Raw genomic sequence first — 26,417 nt, forward strand, 5'->3', positions numbered from 1 at the left:
AAGTTTAATATAAGACTCTATCACAGTTATTCTTTAAAAGAATAAATTTAGTTCTTTATGCTTTTGGTCCTACATTCTGGAGCTGCCTTCTTCATCAAACCCTGGCTGTATTGTGGGAGGAACTTCTCTGAATGACAGTGGGTTTGATGGGGCCACCCTGCAGCCTGGCTGTGCTTGAGCAGGCACAGTTCCTCTTTCAGGAGTGTTCACAAAAAACAGCTTGGCATAAGGTAGTAGGTGCTGAGGTTCTCATAGTACTCAGAGAGAGAACGATATTCCTTAGATTCAATTAACAGGAGGGGTCTTATTTAGGTGCTCCAACTCACCTTACAGAGACTAAAATATTCATTGTGGTGGCAAGAAGTTACAGAAGGACTACATTTACTTCATATCCTGCTGAGAGAAGCTAGCACGAGCTATTATCAAAGACTCCTTTTCTCCTCAGTCATTTAATAGTAGCAGCTTCTCTTTTGTTCTGCACTCTCAGAGAGCAGAATAGGAAGTGATAATCTCCTTGGAATACAGCAGACACCTGTTTGATAAGTGGTAATTGCATTATTCCTGGAGGATTATCACAGTGGTGCTGATTTCTTTTGTAATGAAACTCCACTGTCTGAGCAGAGCCGAGCTTCGCTAGAAGATCCATGAAAATCCACTGCAATAGATTGAGGGTGTTTGGGACTCTGTGAGCAGAGTTTAAGTCACATGGTGAGTGGGCTCAGCATATCATCATTTTATTATTTGGTATGTAAGTGAGAATATTATTGCTACAACTTGTTCCAGCTCTTTGCAGTCTGTTATAGTAGACTCAAACATTTCCTTTAACAAAAGTGATATTTAAATAATGTTAAATTATTACATTTATAAGTTTTTAATGCATGAAATGGAGATAATCTGGTCCTCTATTGTGAATATATTTTTAAAGTCCAATGAATCATTGATAAAACTTGGAACCAAGAAGTGTTAGTTGGTAAACCTATTTTAAACAGATGACTTTTCTACCAAGCAAGAGAAGAGCTGTTTCCAATGGCAGTTACAGGACTGAGTTCCTTTTCTAAACATAGTTTCTGCCCAATGGTCAAAGCATAGACCACAGAGAGATCTGTAGCTCTGCAGATTTCCTTACAACATTCAATAAACTGTTGTACTTGGGTCTTCTCGTTTCTAAGCGAAGGCCTGAGATTTAATGTTGGACTTGCATAAAAGTCAAAAAGCAGAAAGCAGGCCTCAGCTGGATTTCAGTAGGAATTGGCCACTTTCATTATAACAAGATGGCTAAGAGAATTCAATTCAAAATGTTGGGAACGATTCATATTTGTCAAGTTCTAAGAGGTCTGTGAATAGAGACACTTTATACATGCTTAAATTTATTTAGTTATTTGTTCTTAATCTTTTGCTTGTCACACTTGAAACTATTAATACATCAACCAAGCACAATCACATAGCAATTGAACGAATTAAACTAATGCATTTTGCTTAGCTACAACCACACCAACCCACTGACTTATCACTTATGAATACTACAGTACTGTCGAAAATTATTACTATTTAATATGCTAGTGTTGCTAGGTTTGAACCTCTTTTCTTTACTTGAGGAGGATTTATACTTGGTGCTTCTAATTCTGCCGATTTAAGGAGTTAAATGCCTCATACATTCCAGGTAAAGGAAACAAAATAAGAAACAAACATCCTTTCAAAGGTTCATTTTTAGAAGTCAATAACACCATGTTTTCAAAAGGCTAACACTGCGAAAATCCAATTCCTTGAACACTGATAGCCAGGAAGAAGAGGTAGCATAAAAAGCTTGTCAGGGTTTGAACCATTGGTTGGAAGCAGTGTTGCTAGCACAACTGCTTCAGCTGTGCCAAGGAATTATATAGTGCTGGAAACATACCCAGGCACTCTTCTGTTTGCCATCCAAATCATTGTACAGTGCTGTGAAGTAAATGGCATCCCACCATAGACCAGAAACGTGCCAAGTATTTGGCTGATACCCTTTGTGAATGCAAAGCAGTTCCCAAGATGTATCTGTGAATATCTGTAGGCAAAATGTGATTTGGATGAATCAAATTGATTTTTTGTTTATACTGTTGCTTATTATTCCATTTTTACATTTTTTTTCTTACCTTAAAAATCTGTTTAGCACTTTTTGTGTCTCTTTTGAATAGCCAAATAAATAAATAAATAAAAACTATTTGTTATCAGACTTAGAATAAACAGTACTGTTATTCTGTCTTCTATGGCAATTACCTAGTTACTGAAAATATCAGAAACCTAGCAGGCACTTCACTTCAACGCAGAAGCAAATGAAGCAGGACAATGTTTGCACTTTAATTACTTTTCAACCCTTACAATGTGAAGAACTTTGAGGATAGGAAACACAGGAAGAGTGAGTTGGGGTTGTTCAGCATCGAGAGGAGAAGGCTCTGGGGAGACCTTACAGAGGCCGTTCCATACTTAAAGGAGAGACGGGGACAGACTCTTTTTAACAGGATGTAATGATAGGACAAGGGGTAACAGTTTTAAACTAAAAGAGGGTAGCTTTAGGTTAGATACAAGGAAGAGATTCTTTACTCAGAGGATGGTGAGGCACTGGATGAGGTTGCCCAGAGAAGCTGTGGAAGCCCCATCTCTGGAGGTGTTCAAGGCCAGGCTGGATGGGGCTTTGCGCAACCTGGGCTGTTGGGAGGTGTCCCTGCCCGTGGTAATGGGGAACTGGATGATTTTTAAGGTTTTAAGGTCCCTTCCTACCCAAGCCACTCTATGAGTCTAAGGCAGGTTAACTCTGTTTAGTGTTTTTGTTTGTTTGTTTGTTTGTTTTTTCAGTTGTTTTCAGTCTACATCCATGTCCAGTACTTGTAGCTAAATTTTGCAAAGTCAACATGAGGGGATCAAAAGGAAGAGTAAGCAGTATCACTGAATACTATAACCAGAGTGCAGAGTATGTGATGGTCCTCAGAGAACTGATGGACCAGTGGATGCAGATGCTTTCCCACATTTTCAGGTACTAGAGGGATTCTCATCCTTTTTCCTCGAGATTCCTTCTCTTGTATACTTTAATCCTCCTCTCATTTGGCTAGAGAGTCTCCCTCTAGCTTTGGAAAGATTTGAGAATCCAAATGAATCTGTGAATAACACACTATTAGTCTTAATAGCTCTTGTTTTGGTGAAAGAATATTTAATTTTTGGTCCCTGAGACATTTGGGAACGTACAATGAGTTATGACTTGTTCCCGGGCGTGTGTTTTATACATCAATTCACCCAGGTGTACTTATTAATAAACTCACTTAAGCAATTCATATGCATAAGTTTTAACCACTGAGTAATTAGTGAAAGCATTGCCAAGAAACTGGAAATTTGGGAAATGTGTCATTATTTGCATATCAGTATAAAGCAATTACTAAATTAAAGAGTGCACGTTGTGACAAACATGAAGCTCCTTTACTGTTGCTTTGTCAGCGCACATTAACATCAACTTGATGTGAAAGCCTGGCTTTCTCTGCGTGAACTAAAAATCCTAAGGCAGAAGTACACAATGAATCACCCAGAGTTTGGAGGCTAGCACGCTGAATTGCCTTGGGGTTCAGAGTGAGGGAAGAAAAATCTGATGTAAAAGACCATTGAGAAAACGTATCAGTGGAAAGTAATTAACTCAAGATCCACAATTAGCCTCATGGTCCATACTTAACTGTGTTCCAGGTCTTTCAGCGTTTATTTAATTCTGTTACCCTGTGTTTCAAATAGCTGCAAATGGCTTGGCAGATTTTTCATCCTTTTTAATATTTACAGTTTTTGTCTAAGAAGAAGAATGAGCTCTGTAAGTGATCGTGGGTATTTATTTCAATCTCTCACATATATCTCTCTCTTATTAGAGTCTGTTGTTCAAGTAAATATTATTTCCCTTTTGTTTCCTTTAACCATATTTGTGGTTTGAACCAAAGTGAAGTACTACAGTATCTGTCCTTCTGCTTTAGTTCCTAACTTGCCTAACTAGGCTTAATGAAATGGGAAACAATCAAAACCAGGGATCGCTTTCTCATTCATTTGGCTGGCAAATGAGAGTGATAAACTTCACAGTAATTCGAGTAATGATTAACCGTAGCAGAAATTGGCATGTGTGTGCAACCAGCGTACCAGGGCTGGGTGTTCTCAGAGGACCAGACATAATTTTTTCTCAAGCTTGTACAGAAACTCTCAATAGGGTTTTGTGAAGTTTGCTTTGTCCTGGTTGTTGCTGTGGATTCAGCATCCCTCATCTGGTCTCTCTCCTGAAAGACAAAACTGTCCCGTTCAGCGTGCCATGGGTTCTTCGCCAGCCACGTCTGCACTCCCACCCCCGTGCTGTGTGTCCACAATCGATCCCAGAGCATCTTTACTGTGCTGCTGCCTTCAGCACATCTCCTGCAGATCACCCAGCATTGAGCCTACGTGGTGTGGAATAAGGAATAAGAGTTGTATTTTTAATGTACAGCCCTTGGAATAAACTGCAGAATATGCTGGGAAAATTAAGCCTAGCAGTCTCTTAATACTCATCTGTGGAATTTGTTAAATCTTTTGAATTTAATTTGGGACTCTGTTTTCAGTTCAGATCTTGTTTAACTTTTGGGCTCAGCGTTTTAACCCTGCAGCATTCCTTTGTGATTTTAGTCTTCACTGGAGTTCAAATACACACCATGGGAATATCGCTGAAATCCTTGGAATGGGTTTCCTGCAACCTGTGTTGACAGGTTTAAATTACGTACTCTGACACTGTTCTTGTGGCTGGATTAGAAACTTTTTTTTAAAGTTAAACCTGCGATAAGTAATTGTCACAGCGCGCTGGTACAATGCTAATTTGAAGTGACATGTCCAAACTGGCCTCAGTAACATGAAGAAACCTAACAGGTGTGAGGGGTGGATCTTCCCATGGGCCCTGCTGAACTTCTAACAGGGGAAAAATAGTAGAAAAAGTGAAATGAACCTTGAATAAAGCTGTCAGCAGTAATTATCTCAACAACACTTTGTGAGGAGTTAAAACAAGCATTGCTGATTTATAACCTGAACACACTCCACCCTCGAGATTTTTTTCATCCAGTTAGTGTTTAAAATGAAACGTTGACTACCTGTCAAGATTTTTTTTTTTTTATTGAAGATGCTTAATGAAAATGAAGTTATTTTCCAGAGGAAGTTAATTTCAAGGGCTGTCAAATTTTTAAACACTTCTGTTCATTTTAATATTTGTACAATACTTTTGTAAAACAAACAAACCTAGAGCAAACTTGACTGTTTTTCCCAGCTAATGCTATTTGATGTCAAAAGATGAAGTGGCTAACCTAGAATTACACCCACTTCTTATTGTTGTTCGAGGAGGGATAAGGGTTTACCTGGTAGAAAGCTTTTGTTAGTTGATTTTTTTAATTATGTACTAAACTTGAATAGCAATGTCTTGGTGACCAGTATAGGCCGGTCTGCGCTCTTCAGTTCTGTATGGTAAATCTCTGAGCCTTGTAATTAATCTCCCAGTACAAACGGGCCTCATTCCTGCAGATTTCAAAAACAATTCAAAAAAAAAACACAATCACATTTGATAGACTTTCTTAATTGTAATGTGGCTTCATTTTAAAGGGGAATAGTTGCTCGTTGGTGGGAGTACACTTGTTTTATGTATACAGTGTGTACTTCAGCTTGTACAGAAGTGATTTTACTGTCTGTTGTTACTAACGAAAGCATACTTATAACTCTGAGAAAACCAGTTCATAGAAAACCTTTAATTCCTTAAAGTCTTAAATGTGGTTGTGCATGAATTCTTAAATCATATATCAATTTTGACTTCATGCACTGAGAACAGGGTAGTTTATTTAATGTGTACTTAAGCAGTGCTAAGTGGTAGGTTGGGAAGTGCTGAGCACCTGTTTGTTCCCAAGGCATTTTGTGAGAGTTTGTTTGAGCACGGGCTGCCCACGCATTGCTAATAATGCTTGGAGAGCTAGACCTGTGGCAAGAGCATATGAAGGAGCTGTTGTGTCGGAGCGTCGTTTATCTTGAAACGATCAGATCCTGAGTATCCTTAGAAAAAGCATGAGTTGTTGTGAGTCTGCCACCTCTTTCCTGAACGATTTGGCTTCACCTCTGTATTTGGATCTCCAACAAGGGTTGGACCATGGAGCCGTCTAATGATCTCTGGAGAAACCCAAGAAGCTGCCAAGGAGTTGCTACACTCCTGTTTCCCCTGCCTTCAATATTCATATTCAGGGGCTGTGCTGGCTTTATTTAGAAACCATTATTTTCTTAAACTGTTTATGTAGTGGAAAAACTGCCAGCTCTTAGATTTCAAGCATCAACGCACCACTTCCACTGCCATCATTTTCTTGACTTTCCTCCCTTCACTCTTCACATTGATTTTCCAACATGCCACATTAAATACTGTCTCCCTTTCACCACACAAATACTTCTTTCTTTAGGTTTTGCTTGTATATCAAATTATTACTTTCTATAATCTCAGAGAAGATAGGTTGCAAAAGAGAAATGACAAATGGAAAAGCTAGTGAACTTGGAGCAGCAACCTCAACTGTGGAGCAGCCTGACCAGTCTTGCTCCAATGGTTAGCAAAAAGAAGAATAACTTATTTTCCAAGCATATCAAATAGATTGCTTTATAATTTGTCTTTCCAGGGAGTTAAGTTAGGTTGAAGAGGTCTGCAATTCCCTGAGTCACTGAGATTCTGACTTAAAGACCTCAGGGCTGAGGCATAGGTCTCTGCCTTCATGTAGCCCTGCAGAAAAGGTATTTTATTCTGATTTTCCTTTCTGCATGGTTAGTGTGGTAATCTTTTTGAACAGGGAAATTAATTTATCTGATGAGAGAGAATTTATCAAGAGAGAGAGATGGCATCTTTTTTGGCTGGGAAAAATGAATTTGTTTGAATTCGTCTGAGATCTGCCAATCAAGATTATCAATGATGAACATGCCTTGCAGACATCTAAACAGAAGTCTGTCTGTCTAGACCAAGAAGCCAGAGAATTTCTCACTTATTACAGTTTTACCTGCCCTGGCTGAAAGGACAGTGAATGAACTGAAACTGGATGTGTGGCTTCTTTACAGGAGCCATGCTATTCAGCCAAGAAAATCTAGCAGAGCAATGTTCTTTCTCAAGCTTTTTGTTCATATAGTTGTCTTCCAAAATGACCAGGCTTTTTCCCTAGCTTTAAGAAAACACGGAAGAAAATGTAGTGTCACTGACACTTACCATACTCAGGGAATTAGCTTACACTAATTAAAAAATAAATAAATAAATAATAATAAAAAAAAAAAAACCAGATATAGTAAGCTTAATATGAGAACTGAATTGCTTGACAAAGCTTCTTCCTCACCCCTCTATCCTTACCCCATCTCTTACCTGATGGGGGGGAAAGTATTATAGTAATTACTCCAACAAGAATAATCAAATTATATGGAAGTGAAATATTCACAGTAAAGATTCCTGCCAGTCATTGAGAGTTTTGCTGTGGGCATCTGCTCTAGGTTATTTTGAATGACTGAGCATGGTGTGTTATGAAATGTACTTGTTCATGTTTGTTTCTTTATACATTAGCTATGTATCAGTGAGTAAACCAGTAGATGAAAAAAAATAAGCATCTCGCATTATGAGCACAGTGAAAGTGCTGTCACATGAAGTATTTGAATCAGGGTTAGGTTTCAGTCTATAGGCAGCAGTGCATTCACTTCTGATTAAGAATTTCTTGTGTGATGTATGTATTATAAATTTCCACATATGTCCTACAGCCTGATATACAGCTTCTAAGATGAGTTCTTGTTCAGCTGATGACCTCTTGATTTATAAATATTCCTTTGGGGATATCATTTCTCCATTTGTTTGTTTCTAGCACAAAAACACAGCTAGCTATTACTGACAAGCTAGTTACGGCCAAAGCACCAAATAGTGGCCACAAATGTCTTTTAGGTTGCTGAGCTGGTATATAATTATCAAGGGTGATTAGAGGTTCGCAGCTGTGATAGAATTCCCCCTGTTAAAACAGCTCTATTTCAAAGATCCTGACTGTTCAAGCTTAGCACAAGCTTCTTCTATTCTTAATTAAAAATATATAAAAATATATTGCAATGACTTCAGAATGCGTTTAATAATACTCTGACCATTGCTGCATGCTGCTGCTGTTTCCAGAGCAAAAGAAATGCCTCTGGGTTTCAAGATGTTTGTATAATCTCTATCAAAATTTTCTTTCACAGAGTGAATAACAATATTTTGGCATATTTTTCTGGAGATAATCTTTCACTTATTAAGCAACGTGTTGGTTGTATAATGGTAACAGCAAAGGCATACAATATTCTCCAGTGGATACTGAGATAACAGCTCTACTGCATCCAATGACTTGGTTATCTAGCTAGGGCTCTGTAGTACAATGCATGCTAACAGATTTAGCTGCAGAACAAACAGATAATATGTGGGCTTGATTTTCCTCTTGCTCAACAAGGGGAAAACAGGCATTCCCAGTTTTCACTAGAATTAGTATCAGTACCGAGAACATTAGGTGAAATTCTGGAATCGAGTGGATGTGGTGCTCTGAAGGTGTTGCCTTACAGGAAGGCAGATGGCTGGCTCTGGTGCCTCATCGTCCTGGGCTAATTAGGAAAGTTACCACAAACAGAAGTTAGAGATGCTAGACTGGAAGATTTGGGATTAGGTAATCTCAGTGTTCTTTAACTCCTTGAGATTACAAAAAAAAATGAAAGGCATAATTATGTGCTTTGTATGCTAAAAACAAACAAACAAACAAAAAAAACAAAACACATTTCAATATAAGCGAGTTTTGATTCTACCTATTCCCATCATAGAGTTGGAAAGGATGCATTAGAGAGGATGCACCTTCTTGGCAATCACACATGGAGTGACACCTTTGGGAAGGTTTCTTTCTGTGGCTTCTTCCATCCAGCTGTGCTAGCGAGTGCAGCTGGTAAGCTGCAACCCTAATTTCAGCAGGCCATTTCAGGATGCTAGAACTGAATGGCAGCTTTTTAAGACTTTAATTCCTTTTGTCTAATATACTACAAGCTGACCTTAAGTAGGACTGAGAATTAGTCTTTTCTTTTTTCTGCACGATTTATGAAGGAGAGTCAAGTATTGGAAAACATGCTTTTTTTGTACACCAGAATTTTGTTTGCTTTCCTTATCTCTGAGTATTAAAGGCCAAAAACATGGATTATTTTCCTTCACCTCAGGAGGAAACCATGCTTTCTTGGAAAATTCCCCCATTTAGTTCTCTGTTGAAGCAGATCCTAGACAGCCAGAAATAATTCTCCATTTGAAGTATTGCTAGCTGAATGATTTGACTGATTCATAGCAGTCAAATAATACAGAAATAACATTTCTTGTTATGACTTCTGCTGGATTTTAATATAAATGTAGAACTCAAAAAATCAAAAAAAAAAGCTCACTGCTCTTGTAGCACTCTTGTGACTGCTCTTGTAGCAATCAAATACTTAACAAAGAGGACAAAATAAATCAATGTTCCTACTTGACTTAAACATTATTGCTTACAGTTGCTTGTTTTCAGTGTTTCTTCCTAAAAGAACCTGCTAAAGATCCTGGACTCTTGTCAGAGATTTCGCTGGTCTTTGCCCATGTTGCCCTTCTGGAGGTGACATGCTTTACGATGATAAGCACCAAGAAGACAATTACAGGGCTAATAGATATGTCGGTAAACGCTGTGCTTCGGGGGCTTGTCTGTTTTCCTACCATAATTTTTTTTTTAAGCAAGTCCTGCTTTCATCCAGGCAGCTGACAAGAAGAGCCATTCTCAGGGCTTTATTCAGATTACCGGATTGCTAGAGAGACCTGTACGTGTATTTATGTGGGAGTAAACAGGGTTTCCAAAATGACTGTAATAGCTGAGGACGAGGAAGAAGATCCAGTTCTTTACAGAACAGTTTAAGCTGGCCACTTTGGATCTCTATGTACCTTCTGCAAGGTATTAGAAAGCTCCTAGAGCTTGCCTTCTTCCTTTCTTCATTAGATACGGTTGCAATTAAAGCTTTTTTGAAGTGCTGTTTTTCTTGATCACTGTACGGCTGGGTTTGAGGAGGAGCACATTTGTCAAATCCAATTATTACTTTCCTTATTCAGTAATGGAGCTTATAATTTTTGTATCAGCAGTTCTCTGGTTTTTATGAGCTAAAAGTCATCAGCTTATTTTCAAGCTTAGCAGATTCAGTATGTGAGAACGTAGCGAAGCCACCAAAGATTAACGAGTAGAAGCGGGTGCCTGGCAGCTGCAGTTCTCTGCCGGTGTCATTGCTTCGTGTTCGTGCTACTATTTATCTTTCTCAGACCTTAAATGTCTTCGTTAAATATCCCTGGAGTGGTACAAGGATCTGAGTTTGCTCCTTCCTTTGTAATTTCAAAAATCTGCAAGAGTGGGAATTAAGTCATACCAGCAAGCTCTTTTAGAAGATTGCAAGCTTGTAAGATTATAGACTTGCAATTTTTCTATTTTTTTCTGGGCTTGTGAAGGCAGCACTCTGGATTTGCATGCTGTGAGTGATTTCTCTTCCTGATGCAGCTGCAGACATATTTGTATCATGAAATATTTGATTAAAAAAAATGGTCTTTTGGTTGTTTGAGAGCATATTTCTAGAATGAAAATTTTTCTACATAAAAATGATGCTTTCTAACAGGAGGAATAACCTATTGTTTAAAGCACCCAGACTTCAAACTCTCTGGACTTGGCAAATACTCCCAGGTCTGGAAAGTTCTTGGCAAAGAGTCCTCTGTGTTCAAATCAGAAAAGATGTCGCTTGACTTTATCCCCCAGTTATTGATGCTGGCAATTAAAATACAAATCACCTTACACTGAACATTTACAAATAAATATAGTGTCTTAGCGTTATAAAGCATGAATTTTAACATTTGGTAGCAGTCTTTCTTTGAGTACTTAAAATATTATTTCAGGTATCCTTGTGTGCACGTTAGTCCAGGTTGTGCCATTACCTGTTTGTGTACCAGCAGCACACTAATATCTGTGCTGTCTCCTGAAAGGATTATCCTATTGCAAATATCTCTGAAATGTTTTTGAGGCTTCAATCTTATTTCCTCCTCATTTAGAAACTAAAGGAGGCCAAAAGGGTGATTTTCTAAACTTTCAGCAAGTATGAGCGCTGTATACCCGGTGCTGGACAAGAGATCTTGCTTTTCACTCAGATTCTTTCTCCACCTCATGGACCTGTCAAATGGGAGATCTTTGCAGTAGAGCTTTGTGTGTGTGTATATCTGGTGCTTAGAAAAATGGAATAACAGTATTTATTTCTGCTTTAATGTCGTATTTGTTCCATAATCTGTATCTACTAGTCCTAAGAGTCCTGTGTATGTATCTTCCAGTGTCTATTCTTGTGCGCACAAAAGCCATCTGGTTCAAGCTACCATGCTCGTACAGAGGTGGTTTTCATGTGGAAAAAGAAAACACTGAAAAAATTTACCATGTTTTGAGTTTTATCACAAAACGGCTTCATGGGTTGAGAATACTGGAGATCAGGTACTGAGGCAACAAACCAGCATTTTCTGTTTTGGAATTGGTAGAAGATCATGTCCACCCTCCTGGGAAGATGAATGCGACACAGCAGTTCTTACATCTAACGTACTGCAACCTTGTCTGGGAGTAAGCAGATGCAGTATTTAGAAAGAAAAATCACTCCAAGAGCAGCCTGATGCCTAAACATTTCTAGCCCCTGAGACACTTCAGCAGATGCTCCCAAGTGGCCTGCACTCAAATATTTGAGGTTTACTATCTGTGGCACTGGACTGAGCTGCCTGAAAAGTAATCTTTTGCTTAATATTGATGTTTTTATAATTTCCAAAATAAAGATTAAACTTTCTGGTGCAAGAGTCTCTCTTGAGAGAGGACTGTCTCCTTTATCTCGGAAGAAAGATAACTCAGTTCTGGAGAAATGTTCCTGCTGGTAGATTACTTTAGAAATGAAAGGCAGAGCTTCTCTTTTCCCTAGCCTTTGCTTTGCATAAACTTCTCAAAGTCAAAGGAGAGGGCCATTTCTCACACAAATGTTCACAAAAAAAAACAACAACAACATTCCAGCAACTGTCTGGGGAGTAGGATGAAATGTGCTCTGATGTTGAACCCCTTCTGCTGTTAGCTCATTTTTGAGAGACGCTTTGACACTATAATATAGGGTTGCAAATTAGAATTGCAACACCCTGCTATTGGGCCAAGTGATGAAGCAGCACAATAACTGCTTGCTTGATCTTACCACTCTTCCTTTAATGTGCATGTAAAAGATACCAGGAGCCTTTCCAGGCATCTGTCAGGCTATTTGATGCTGTTAGGGAACTGCAGGCTGTGTGTGGTTAGTGTGCGTGCGTGTGTTTTACCAGGATTTCAGACAGTGTGGGAACCGTAGGGCAAAGTTTCAAGTTTTATAACAGTCAGGTTTTGTTTATTATTTACGACTTATAAAAATGCTAATTAAACTGGGGGATTATCGCAGCGAATACAGTTCTTAGGCTCTTGTCACAGGAGTTTCATAGGTAATTGGACTTGACCTGTATGTCATCTTCAATATTTCATTTGCTCCCGAGTATTATTACTCACTTCCTTTAAGATGATAGCTGGGCTTTTTATGCAGCTAAACTTCTGTTTAACCTCGCTATGAGAATGTGACAGTAGGCTAGTTCAGACAGGTTAACATTCATTTGGTAACCAGCCTGCTTAATCAGCCCGCTTCAACCTGCTGCAAATTAAATCTTTGTGAGTTCTAGCAGACAAGTGATAAAGTCATTCTGAATTATGTATAAAAAATAAATGGGGTATCTTCGGTGCTCATGGCAGTAAATGAAATTTAAGGCTTATGATTTATTCTTGGGTTTTTGCTAAGGATGATTGAAATTTAATTTACCTTAAGGTTTTTACAGTCTAATTAGGAGGGTGCTGTCGTCCTGAGCCACTCTAAGTGGCTCATTCTGTCCCCCCTCAGTAGTAATAATTTTTGGACGATCTAGAGGATCTTCTCCTGTCCTCTAGGTGTTTCTTCTGAAGGACCCATTAGCTAGAAACAATACTTTGAACACAAAGCCCAAACTGCCTACAAGTCACTAAGACAGAATCGAATATTTTGTCGGGTTCAGATTCTGCAAATAATTGGATTTGTTCCCAAAATGAATGAGCTGTATTCATTTAAGAGCTATCAGTGCTGTAAATTTACCCCACATGCTATCAAGATTGGGCTTAGCAGCTTCTGAAGATTTGTTCTGGTCATCAGGCTCTCTTGGAGAAAGGACGGATAGGCTTTCCAGGAGAGGGCAGCAGGCTGTGTACATGCTTAGGCTGCGTAAAGAGACGTGTGGAGGGTGCTCTAAAGGACAAGAGTAGCACAGGCGGTTCTGTTGGTAGAGAAGTAGGCGATTCTTACTTGTAGTCACATTACGTACAGTTTTAAATGCAGTGTACAGTCAGGTCTTCAGACCTGATTAGGTGCTTGCAGGCATCTGATCAGTTTGTCTTTGAAATGATGCTAGCTTTTTTCTATTTGGTGTCTCCTTGATTTTAAAAAGTTTAGATTTAGGCATACAGCAGTAGGTAAAAGTACTGTTTCTGTTGATACTGATTAATGAACGTTTATTGTGCCTGTGCTCACTGTAATTTCACCAAAATTGCTGGGTTTGTGTGTGCCCTTATTTATATTAGATATATAGCATGAGCCTCTGACCTTATTTGTGATCAAGATGAAGATGAAATGCATTTTGAATAGCCATTGTGACAGTCTCTTACAACTTCTGACAAAAAATTGTTTTCCAGTTAATCAAATCGGTGTTTTGTGTTTTTGTGGTTTTTTTTTGTTTGTTTGTTTGTTTGTTTTTGTTTTTGTTTTTTAATGGCTTAACTGTTTTTAATTTGTTGTATCATTGCCTGTCATTTTTATGTTAACATTTGCTTATTGGTTAGGAAGGAAAAGTGAACTACACGTAGTTCCTCAAGGCATAACACTTTTTTTTTATTTTTAGGCTAGGGAAGGAAGATATTAATATAGTCTTAATATGAAAACAAAACAAGTAACTCTGATAAGATGGCTACTAAAAATTACAAATTTAAACAGTAATTTGAAAAGTTAGCCTAAACAAAACAGAGTCAAATCAATACATCTTTTTATTCAACTTTGAAAGATTCTGTTCTTGTCCAGCTTAAAACAAGAGAAATTACTTGTAACGGTTCAGAGTTCAGTTCTGATTTAGGAAAAAATAACAGTTGAAGATGGTTTTGAGTTTGAAGTTTGTTTTGTTTTGAGTCTTTGTGCATACATACCTTTAAAACTATTCTGCTATAAAATGTAAAAGTATCTACAGTCATATTTTTTTTTTTTTTTTTTTTTTTTTTCCCCCAAAAGCATCTTTATCTGCTGGTCATACAACTGTTCCTGAAGACTGTATATAGCTAATGTAAGAACAGCAACAAAATCCTCCAAATCCTAAAATTTGATATAGCAGCTTCATCTTCAGGTGAAAATAAGTCTTAGCACTGTGCACCTAACAGAAGATACTGTTATATATCTGCAGTCACTGTGCAATAATGGCTGTAGTTTCTTTGAATGTTTTTATGTAAGGAATCATTTTAGTTTTCCAGGCTTCATACTTAATATTTGTATAATTAATTTGCACTTCTGCAATGAGGTTGTTAATATGAATCTCAAAGCAATCTTAAAAAAAAAAATAAATTAAAAAAAAAGAAAAAAGACCTCTCAATTGAGACTATGGCTTTAAAAAATTATCATTGCTTTTTTTGTAGATGACTCTAGCTGTATCGGGACTGACTTTTCCTTGCCATCGACTTACAGTTGGAAGAAGATCTTCACCTGTACAAACGAGGGAACAGTCAGAGGAGGTAAGAACATCTTCATTTAACAAGATAAACTCTAGAAAGAAGCAGGGAAAGCTCATTTTGCCATGATTACTGTTCTTTCTATTGTCAAATACATCAGCAGAATTGCATGTTAATGAAAGAATCTGTTCACAATTCCTGTAACACATAACTGTGACAAAGTAAGGAAGTGGGTAATCAAATCATTGAAGAAAAAGAGGAAGAACAAAGTAAGCAAGCTGCAGTAAGCGTTGGAAAATATTCCAAATTAAACAGAAGGTTGAAATATTTTAAAATACTAACGGAAAGAGATGTTTTCAGATTGTATAAAGTCACCTTTCGTTGTTTCCAATTATTAATAGCTTGTATTAAAATTTCCAGTGCTTTTGTCTTTCCTCAAAAATTAAATCAATATAAAAGCAGTTTCTCACTTCCCACACACTTCTTACCATTTCAGTTAGAAAACTGTAATATGTATGGTTTATCTTGCTGCACAAAAAGAACATATTTCAATTACTTAGATAAGTTGAGTTGGCAAGGTGTAGCGGCGAGGTATGGTCAGGGTGCAGGCCTGGATATAGGATATATAGTCTGTTGGACTTTTTTTAAGGTTAGAGGATGGTCAGACAATGTGGTTCTAGCTATACCTAAACCATTTAGCAGGTCAAATAGGTAGTTATAGTTCTCTTCTGAGATCTGCCACCATAGCTATTTAATTGTGCTTCTTTATTTTATTCTTTCATAATGATCTGATTGAGTTTGCCCACTTCATAGAATTTTGTTGTTGACTAGTTAATTCAGTAAGTGTTCTTATTTGAACTGTTTTGGTATGTGTAGCTATTGTAGGGAGAGATCTGGCATGGTTTGAGCTCTTTGTTCCTGTCATGGTCGTTTGGAGCCATGACATATTGTGTGGCACCTTTAGGGATTCGTGTAAATTTTCTATAGTGCACTGTCACCGTAAGTTGCAGGTCAAGTGAAGCTGGAAAAGTTGTTCTTGAAGACAAGTCAGTATAAACACAAGTTAACATTGAATAGTTAAAAATAAGGCTTTCTGAGCTGTTACATATTTCAGAGGACATGCAGTCCAAAACACCCGACAGTGGGAGTTTGGCGGCACAGATGGGACCTTAGCTTCTTGTGTAAAAATATTGATTTTTCTCCTTTGTGTTATGCCAAAGAAATCAGCCTGTCATTCAACATGCAGTAGTCTGTTGTGCCAAGTTAGGAGCATGGATTCTGAATTTATATGGAAGGAATTGCAGTAAGATAGATAGGTAGCCTTCCAAGGACAGTCCCCCACTATAAAAGTATAGCTGAAGTAGATCACATCTAGATATTGGAACTTAGTGGTAGATTTTGTGGCTTTTCTCACTCTAATTCAGTTACACCACCCGTAGTACCCCTAGATGGAAAAGAAAATTAACTTTAGATAAAATTTGCTCAACTTTGCTCAATTCTGTGGATGCAGATCCAAATCCTTAGTTATTTAAATAATGCTTTTTGTCACATAATGCTCTGTCAGCAATAATTCTGGTAAAAATTAGATCTTATTTGTAAAAAGTAACCTGATAAAGCTGTATAAAATAGTAAAATAAAATGCAATATACCAAGTATTTTCTTAAAAATGCGTAAGTATTTTTCAGCATGTATTTTGTATGTCACTGAAGATGATGGCTGTAATAGAGGTTTATGGTGGATTTTGTTTTTTGTTTCTAAATAGCAATGCACCGATGTTCATATGGTTAGTGACAGTGATGGAGATGATTTTGAAGATGCTACAGAGTTTGGAGTTGATGATGGAGAAATGTTTGGAGTAGCATCATCTGCCTTGAGGAAATCGCCAATGAGTAAGAGTTGAAAGCTAATTGACAATTAACTGGTAGTAATAAAGCACTAGTGGATGCAGCGAGGTATGACGAGTCTGCACAGAAAAAAACAGGAAAGTTTTTCTATAGGACCATTAGAATTGTTTGAGTCTCGTGTATGATGGGTGTGTTAAATAAGAGTACTGGAAACGTAACTGAGAACAATGAACACATCTTCCCATGGAGGAAGCTTCTTCGTAACCCCATGATTTTAGGTTATAGTTGAAGGAGGGTGATTTAATGCTGAGAAATGGTGATCTGTAACTGAATGTACTTGTAGAAACCTAGATTTTCCTGTTTTGAAAATTCTACAGATTTTAGTTTTAGCATCTTGTGGTGATAAATATTTTGAGGTATATACATTTAACAAGTTTCTTAGTGATTATTTGTCCTTGAATTATGAAAAGAATCAAGCAGGAACAGTCAATTACTTCCTATGTGCTATTCGATATATACTCTATTTTTTTAGGCTAGCCTTGATGTTATTATTACCTTAAAAGTTTTTGACAGCAAAGTTATGTCACCGTGATGGCATGTGAAACTTTTTAACATTATGTTTAGGAAGTTTAAAATAATAATACTAATAAAAAAAGTAACTAGAAATATTGTGGGTCAAGCCTTTCAAGCCAGTCCTTTCATTTTAATATATTAATGTAAGTCCAGAGTGTTAACTCTGAACAAGTGATATATCACATTACACTGGACCTGAGGATTTTACTGTTTGGAAAGCCTGAATATATTCATGAGAGTGTCTGGAAATTCCATGTCTTTCCAAAGGTTCGTAGTCTTTCATGAAATTTATATGGTCTCTTGGTAACCACTTCAGTAAGCTGTAAACATAAAAAATCCATGAAGCAAAGTGAATGCGCATATTAAAATCTGTTTCCATAAGGTTGTATTTAATTTATTTTATTTTTTTTTTAGTGCCAGAAAATGCTGAAAATGAAGGAGATGCCTTATTACAATTTACAGCAGAGTTTTCTTCAAGGTAAGCTCAGCCTTACAACTGTGCAATTCCTGTTAAAAACTAAGTTAAATGTAGTAAATAATGAAAATAAAAATAAACCAAATGTACATATTTTCTTTTATAAGGACACTCATTTAGGCATCCTTATCTAATTTACTTTAAGCTTAACTTTGTTAGATCTATTTCTGAAATAGCATATTTCTCAGTCCATTTTAGAGTAACAGATTCTTGCCTTATTTAATTTGCTACTAATTAATATCGTTAATTATGTAGGAGTCCAGAAGAATGATAAAGAATCTGATTATGTATACTAATTTTAATTTGGTATTCAGGAACAAAAAGGCTGAAGTTGATTAATATAGAAGAATATATACAGAGTTGCAATAAGAGCTTTCACAAAAATGAAATGGTTGGATCAATCATTGCTTTTTAAAAATAAAATGCTGCTTTTTGTTTAACTTCATACCACTGGATCTTACACTGTTAAACGCTTACCTCATTTAATCAGAAAGGTAGAAGCTGCATAATGTACTACAAACTAATGCAAAGTTTACGTGCCTTCTGTTTTCACCCCTGTATAAGGAAATGTACTTTTTGTATATAAATGAAATGCATTCGTGTGTAATACAAGAATACACTTTAGTTAACCTTTAAAAATATAGTAAAAGGAAGAAATATGTTATTATTGAAAAATATATATATTTAGAAATTAAGGTGTCTATGTTTGTAAAAAGTTTTTATGGTAAAATTTGTAATGTAGCAATTAGTTACTTTAAGCTTTTGAACGCTGGGGGACAGATTTGCTTTAAAGGAATATTTAGAAATGTAATACTTTATCTTTTAAGTGTTTAGCCAATGTGTTTTATTAACAGCATACATGAAGAGGTAGAATAATGAAATTACTACTTTAGTATTTTTTTTTTAATTGAAATTTTTATCTCAAATAGATATGGTGACTGCCATCCTGTTTATTTTATTGGATCATTAGAGGCTGCTTTTCAAGAAGCCTTCTATGGGAAAGCTAGAGATGTAAGTGTTACTTCATTTAATTTAGGGGAAAAATGGAAATTGCTGCACGTTTTATCACTGTTTAAAAAGGTAAACTATATTTTGGAGTTATGTATATTATTTGTGAATAATTATATGGTTCATTGACCAAAATGCTTACCCTTAATGTTGTTGAAATTACATTGAATAACTCATGCTTTCTAATTACTCAGGCTGTACTTTTAAGTCCTGTAGTGATTGGTAACTATGGGGGCAGGTTTTTTTCTCTCTCTCTTTTTTTTTTTAATTCTCCTCCCTTTTCTTCCTGAAATAATCGTGTCCTAGCCCTACTTAACACTGGCTGGGAATCTCTTGGTTGACAAGTTCAACATTGCATGTTGGTAACTCCTTTGAAGGATGGCTAATGAAATTGTAAATTTATATTTAAAGGTGTCTGAAATACAGTCCTTTCTTTCTTTCATTCGTTCTTTCTTTTTTTTTTCTTCATTTGTACAGCCTTTATCTGCCAAGTAAATTCCAGTACTAAAGTTTGGTTATTTAGGTTTTCTGTCCATCCAACCAGACATCTCAAGTTTCTGTTATTCCGTGCACAGTTGTAAAATCAGTATTTTAATAAAATTAGAATGGGAATAGTTTATTTAAGTTCTGGTGACTTGAATTCACTAAGGAGAAACCCAAAGCCTTGCGTAATCAATCATAGACAAAGCTGAAACACAAACAAAGTTATGCTGTTTAAATTTATTTTTGGTTGTCTCAATAGATATTTAATTTTAAAATGAAGAATTTTGTGGCTTCCTGTAGTTATTCATATTGGAAGGAATAGCTATGTTGTGCTAGAGGATGTTATGATCAGTATGCTATGAATCTACACTGTGTAGCTTAAGTGAATGCTAACTTGACATGTTGTGGACACAATTTTCTTACACTCTAAATTTAGTGAATATTTTATGACTGTATATGGATTTCAGGGCATAAATGTACACAGAATAATTCACTGGCAAAGTATAAATTTATAGCTCATTCAAGTGGAACAGTATGTGTTTCAAAGAAATAAAATGATGAAGTCAACTTGAAAAGTTTTTGTGTTAAAAAGTTCACTATGTCATTTCATCAGAAATGGTTGACACCATCACTGTAATGGAAGAGAGCCCATTAGGAGCTTTCATAAATACAGTTTTATACCTCTAAATCTGATACTAATGCAGGACAGTTGTTTTGTTTTTTTAATACTCCAGGTACTTCATATACTACTTGCATGGCACATCTGAAATCCACATGACCTTACATTTCTAATATTTTTTGATGTATTTGGACTAGATCTACATCAGGATAAAGTAATACAATTAAGAAAAGTGTTATTTTTATGACTTCTTCCTTTAAATATTTTTTGGAAAAATTGCCATAATTTTTAGAAGCCGTTATGCCTCCCAACTACCCTGTGAAATGTCATTGTTTTGATTATAACATTCTGATGTAAAGCAAAGGTATGATAAGGGATAGAAGCCATTTATTTTTATTATGTTTTCCTTGTTACAAACAAGTTTTTTCAGAACCACCTCCCAGAATTCCTAAGTGAGGAAAGGGATACATTATTTTATATTTTTGTAACTTCATTTCATAAAATAGTTGAATAAGTATATCAGTATAAGGAAAAAGCTTAACAGAAAACTGCAACCTGACTGTCTGTCTTCTAATTTATACTATGGAGGGCACTTAATTTTACCAGGGCAACAGATGAGCTTCAGGCACCAGCATTCTTCACTTGAAGTGAGAAATTGAGTTCCAAGAGTAAATAAAAACAAGATTGAAGGTTTAAATCCTCTGCTAGGCTTTTTGAACTTATATACTCATTAAATGTTTATTGGAGTGGTGGGATTACGAAGGATTTGGGTAGCTTCATCAACTGGTATATGCTTAATCACTAAGTAAAACACTACATTTGATAGAGTGTTTCTCACGATGCCACACTCAATCCATCTTAATGAAAACCACTTCAAACTGATTTAATTTGAGAGCACTTGGCAGCAAGAGTGCTCAGAGATCTTAGCCTTTTCTTGACAAAATCTCAATGCTGTCCAGAGCAGAAGGTGCACTCTACAGTTCAGGTCCAGTTAGACAGCCATCAGCTGTGTTTTTAATCTGTGTAGTGGATACTTTCTCCTTCCAAAATAGCCCGTTACATATGAACTTGAAGCCTTTTTTCAGAAACACTTTAGTTTGGGTTATTTTAAGAAAATCAATTTATGTCAGAACATATATTTTAAACACAGATTTTAACATATAAAATATATGTCAGAACATATATTTTAAAAATAGATATATTTCTTTTACAGAAAATAAATGTTTTTCTGTTAAATCTTTTTTTTTTTCATTCATTGGAAATGAAGTTAATTCATAGCTGCATAAGAAAATGTTATTTGAAAAAGAAACACCTTTTAGAAAGGTTAGGTGTTTGTCTGTTTACCTGTATTTTGTTTAGGTTTTTATCATAGCACTTTATTTTGAGTCATTAGAGTTAAGGTTAACACAAATGATGGGTATCTTGCTTAAGAGCAAGTGCTACCATGACAATGCCAGTTCTAGGCAGAGAGATGGGTTGAGGTCAAATATAGCTCTGGTTTAAAAAGTGTACATACCTCTTACACAAAAATGCAGATATAGACAAGCCAAGATACAGAGTTTTGCCTTTAACAACTGATGTCCTTGGTCCTTGTGAATGAAATCCCCAATTACCTCTTGCAGCATGATGGTTCAGAGCATTCTGTGTTAATTTCTAAGGCTTACTGTGTATCTGTAACACAAGAAAATATTTTCATTATTAATTTGTAATTGGGTCAGGAAGGGAAAAAGAGACAAAGATCTATTAAAATAACTTATTTTGTGAAATTATTTCTCTACTTATTGTGCCCATTTGAAAGAAACACTTCGCTGTCATACTAGTTTATGAAGAACAAGCTTACTCTTGCTCAAGCACCATTGTAAAAATAGCTAGAACAGATGCCAGAGATGAAATCTTATAATGCACATTTTTAAACAAGATGTTTGCAGGAGGTTTCTTTCCAACTGAATGCAGTTTACGGGTGCCTTATGCTCTGAAACATCAGGGGGTTTATCCTAACTTAGGGTGGTATTGCTTAATCTCTATATTGAATTTCTGTAAGCTATTTCCTTGAATAATACTAGAGTATTTTCTTTTATTGGAGTTTGTTTACTTTTTTATCTTACAGGTGGTTGCTACTCTTTTATTATGAGAAAAGGATAAAGGCATCTGCTTTACCTTTTCAGTAGCTCTTATGTTTTTATACCTCTGTCAGATCACCTCCTGCTCCTGTCTCAACCTTTCTGTCCACTGACTTCTAATAAATATGTGAAACATCTCTCTTAGCACAGATTGGTATTGTCACCTCAATATATACTACTGCATGCTGAAAATGAGCCATGTTGTTCTCTCTGAATTCTGTCTTTTAGGTTCAATTTCCTGGCAAAACCATTGCTTTCACATATGGGTACTTAATTTCCTGAATACCTAGAAGAAAGTATGCTCTTTCTGTGATTTAGCATGATCAAATAAACCCTTTTTTTTTTTTTTCTTTTTTTTTTTTTCCTGTTTTTCTTTTCAGGTGGTAGCTTTAGTATTCCTTCATACAGGGTTTTCTGTTGTATAATTTTTATCTGCATAATGCAGAAAACTGTGCTTCATTATTATTCCAGCTAATTCAGTTCATACTGACCTTTTGGGTCCTTGAAGTACCCTCTCCTGAGGTAGTCTATGCCAAGGATGCACCAGCCTGTGGGAAAATTGAACAAGACTGTTAAAGACTACACTGAGTGCAATGGCTATAGGACAGCTTTTTGGTTTAGCCCTTGTCGTCTTTTCTTTCCTAGATGAAAGATTCTCCCTGGCCAATACCTTCTTAGGCCCAACGAATGAGTTTCTGCAAAGTGTAGTAAGTTTGGCATATGGGTGAAGAAGGGACCTGTTCTAGAACAGTGGGTAATTACTGATTAGAGGAAAGTCTAGGCAGGTGGCCAGGGAGGGAAAGGAGTTCTGTCATGCAGGAGGTGGGATTGAATGTATTCTTGTGTATGTTCCCTAAATACTGTGGAGCACTGTGGAGTACAGCTTCACCACCACCTTTTACTTTGACTCTGGGCACATTTCAAATCAAATCAAATCAAATCAAATCACTCCTGCTATGTTTTATGAGGGGCTTGAGTGTATGGCATGTGGTAGGTGTGCTTTGAAAATGATTTTTCAGTTGAGCTGCGTGGGAGTCTTAGAGGTTAAGTGACTACTTAACAGATTATAATTTGGTGTCAATAACCTGTATGCCAGTCTACACAGTCTGGTTGTAGAGGACAGCTAGAGAAGTGTAAATCTAGGTACCCAGGAAGAGTAAAGCAGCTGCAGTAGCATAGATGTCAGTACATAAATTCCAGTTAAGCCCCATTTTAGTCACCTACATTTACTTTCCAGTCTTGCCTGATGTATTTGTTAGCAGTTCTGTATTTACATCCTTAAATTGATTTTGAAATAGATAATTACCATTTAGAAATTTTTGCTACAACATATCAGCTTAGTAGTCTCATCGTGTCCCTACACACCCTTTATTCTGCTTCATCATTCATATGGGAAAGGTTAGTCTTGGGTATGGATGTATCTTCAACGGTCTCTGTACTTGATATTAAACACTGAAAGTTTACTGAAATTGTCTGCCACACTCAGCATTTTCTCCTCTTTTGAAGCTTATCTGAGTTTGGTTTTAATTACTGGTTATTTGTTGCACTATGTAAGATATCACTACAAGTTCAATTGATTGAAATAGAGATACAACAGTATAATAGGATCAAATAGCTGGAACATGAAAGTATTTTAAATCAAACTTAAAATAAAGCACACCTTCACATGGGAGAGTGGTTAACCATTTGAACAGCTTTTCCTGTTTCGTCTGGATTCTCTTTCACTGAAGGTTTTACTGAAATATGTAAAATAATTAACGTTGGAACTAATTTAGAGATGCCCTATGCCATGTATAATACAAAAGACCAGATCAGGAGATTCATCTCCTGATGATCAGGGATCATCTCAGTCTCACTTAGGATCTTACAGGATCCAATTCAGATCTTTTTCTACAGTGCTAGAAGCTGGTTACTGCCCCTTGTTTATGTCTTTGGTATCTGTGTCCTTTCTTTTGACTGGTGCAAGGGGAATTCGCTTATCTTTAGCAGGTTCTGTTCTGTTATTTGTAATATACAGGAAAGGCTTCCGATGAATCTCTGTCTGCCCTATTCCTGCTTTGATCCTTTTTCAAAGTGGAGTAAATACTAATGCATATCACCTTGGTGTGTTGCAGAGGGTTTACATTCTGCTTAGGAAAAAAGACTGCACATGATAAAGTAGTTTTGCTCAAGGAAGTTGATCATATGATCTCCAGGATCACTTTAGATAGGTGGATCAGATTGTACACATCAAAGGCTTAAAGATGTGCAAAAGTGTCCCTTTGTTCCTTTAAATTAGCTTTTACTATGTAAAACCTGGAGGAAGAATGAAGATCATTAGCCTACCAACTTGAAAGAACATTCAAGTCTCTAGCACAAGTTATGTAGTGAATGTTTTTGTCTCAATCATTACTTGAACTTGTAAAGCTGAGATTCAGAAATAGACATCCAGGTCTGTGGTTTTGCAACCCTTATGACTTTATTGCTTTTCATATTCATATTCTTCTGTGCTATCTGAAAGTTCCTCATGTTTTAGGAACTGGCTGAGAAGCTTTGATAATGCATTACTCTCTCAGCGATGATCCAATTAGTCTCTCAATCTCATGAAGATACGTGTTTCATTCTGCCACAGGGACAACTTGGCCTTCATTTCAGTGTCCCTCTACAGCCTGTGTTTCTTTCCAGGGTGCCACATGCCACACATGTTCCATCAACAGATCAAAATCAGGCAGGAAGGGGCTGCAGCACTTCCCAGCAAATTACATGGTGGTGGGTGTGGGGCACAGGAGCAGGGGCAAGGCCAACTGCATCTTGTGCACAGTCTGATGGCAACAGAAGTTGTAGAAAAAAATGCTTGAGATCTGGATGTGTTTTCTTCTTTTAAAGTATTTAGATAAATCAGATGCAGAAAATGGTTAGTGCCTCTTCCTGATGTCCCATTTTCCGTTAAATAAAATGTAACCTGGAGCTTAGAGCTAAAGCATTTAGGACCTTAAGTGTTGCTGATAATGAGGAGGCTTAGATTCATCATGTCTGTAAATCCTGTCCCCTTCTGAAAATTCTAGTACATGACTGCGTGGTTTTCATCATCAACATCCTCTGAAAAATACATCCCTAGATGGCTTAAATTCTTAGAAGCCTATCAGATAGATATTCAGTACTTAGAACCTTTTCAGTATGCCGTACCTGGGGACTAACAAAAGTTCTTCTCATTGTTTTTTTTCTTGGTTAAAATTTTGTGCTAAGTATATAACCCTGAAATCATTATGTTTTTGAGACATCCAACACAGAACAGACTATTGTTGCATTAATAGTCTTCTTTTATGAAAGTCAAGACTGTTCAAGAGTTTAGTAAGCCTATTTTTTTTGTATTGACTAAAAAATTCCCCGTATTAGTCATCATAGAATCCTAGAATTTACTCTGATTTTTTTCAAAAGTCTAGAAATAATAAAAAAAAAAACACTTCTTACAATATATACTACCACGTGTTAATAATAATAATGATAATAATAATAATAACAAAACTCCCCTCACCCCCCAAAACAGCTTCAAGCCTTTTGCAATAGCACATTTTTCCAAGCAAAAAATATTCTTGCCTTCTATAAGGATTTTTCAAAATGATGTTTCAGCACTTTGTCCTGTTACCACTTTTCATTGTTCTTGCAACATGCCTATGCCCAGCCTTAATATTTTGGACAAACTGGCAGACACAAATATAGTCTGCATATATGGTGCTTAGTCTTTGCCTAGCAAGATTTGTTGATGCAACAAAAATTACATTCACTTGTAAAGCAGCTCAATGTAAACATCTATTGTGTGTGTGCCTGTTTTGTTTACTAAAATTTGTCTGTAAATCTTTAAGCCTAAAACTGTACATATTTTGAAACATTCAGTTGTATGGAATCTCATATTTAACAGTTTCATGGGGTTGTTTCTTTGGAACTAAAAGTGTTTCTCAAGAGCCTTTTTTTTCTACTCGCTCCCCGTGAAAAGAGGAGAGCAAAGCCATCCGCTTACCACAAAGCAGTGCCACCACAAAGGAAAGATTAAGGGTTTAGAGAGAGGTCAATGTGGGTTTTTCTCTAACTAAACACTTTCCTAAAGTTTCCTTGTGGAAAAAATAATGAAGTCATCTCAGAGTTTTTAAAGAATTTTTATTTCTTTTTCACCGTCTGCATTCGCTTGTCTTCTCAGCATGGATGTTTAATCTTTCTAGGCTTTGTGAATTGGTCCAAATGAATAAGTGGTGAGCTGTCTCTCTAGGAGCTAGAGGCTTATTCTAAGGCCCTAATCACTGAGTAAACACATCTTTGCCCTCCCTCTCTTACAAGTGCTATATAATAGTCGAGATTCTAGCACAGTAACCTGGATATTGCAGGGATCGACGCTTTGAAATGCAGAATGGCTGATCCTCAAAAACAGACAGTGCCTGATCTTCCCCTGCCTCTTTCTTCTTTTTAAATTAAATATCACCACAGAAATGCTGTTTTATTGCTTGATAT

At 36.5% G+C, this 26,417-nt stretch overlaps 1 protein-coding gene across 2 annotated transcripts in view; it reads left to right on the forward strand.

Moving 5' to 3' along the window:
* The window catches only part of FAF1 (Fas associated factor 1), a 158,355-nt gene that overhangs the window by 84,505 nt on the left and 47,433 nt on the right, over positions 1-26,417 (forward strand). For both annotated transcript variants that reach the window (XM_032191904.1, XM_032191903.1), the window contains exons 9-12: positions 14,781-14,876; positions 16,576-16,702; positions 17,645-17,708; positions 18,635-18,716. In XM_032191904.1, the coding sequence (XP_032047795.1) occupies positions 14,781-14,876; positions 16,576-16,702; positions 17,645-17,708; positions 18,635-18,716 (369 nt within the window). The remainder of the gene's footprint in view (positions 1-14,780; positions 14,877-16,575; positions 16,703-17,644; positions 17,709-18,634; positions 18,717-26,417) is intronic.

This window comes from Aythya fuligula, chromosome 8 (genome assembly GCF_009819795.1).
Source record: "Aythya fuligula isolate bAytFul2 chromosome 8, bAytFul2.pri, whole genome shotgun sequence".
Taxonomy (NCBI): domain Eukaryota; kingdom Metazoa; phylum Chordata; class Aves; order Anseriformes; family Anatidae; genus Aythya; species Aythya fuligula.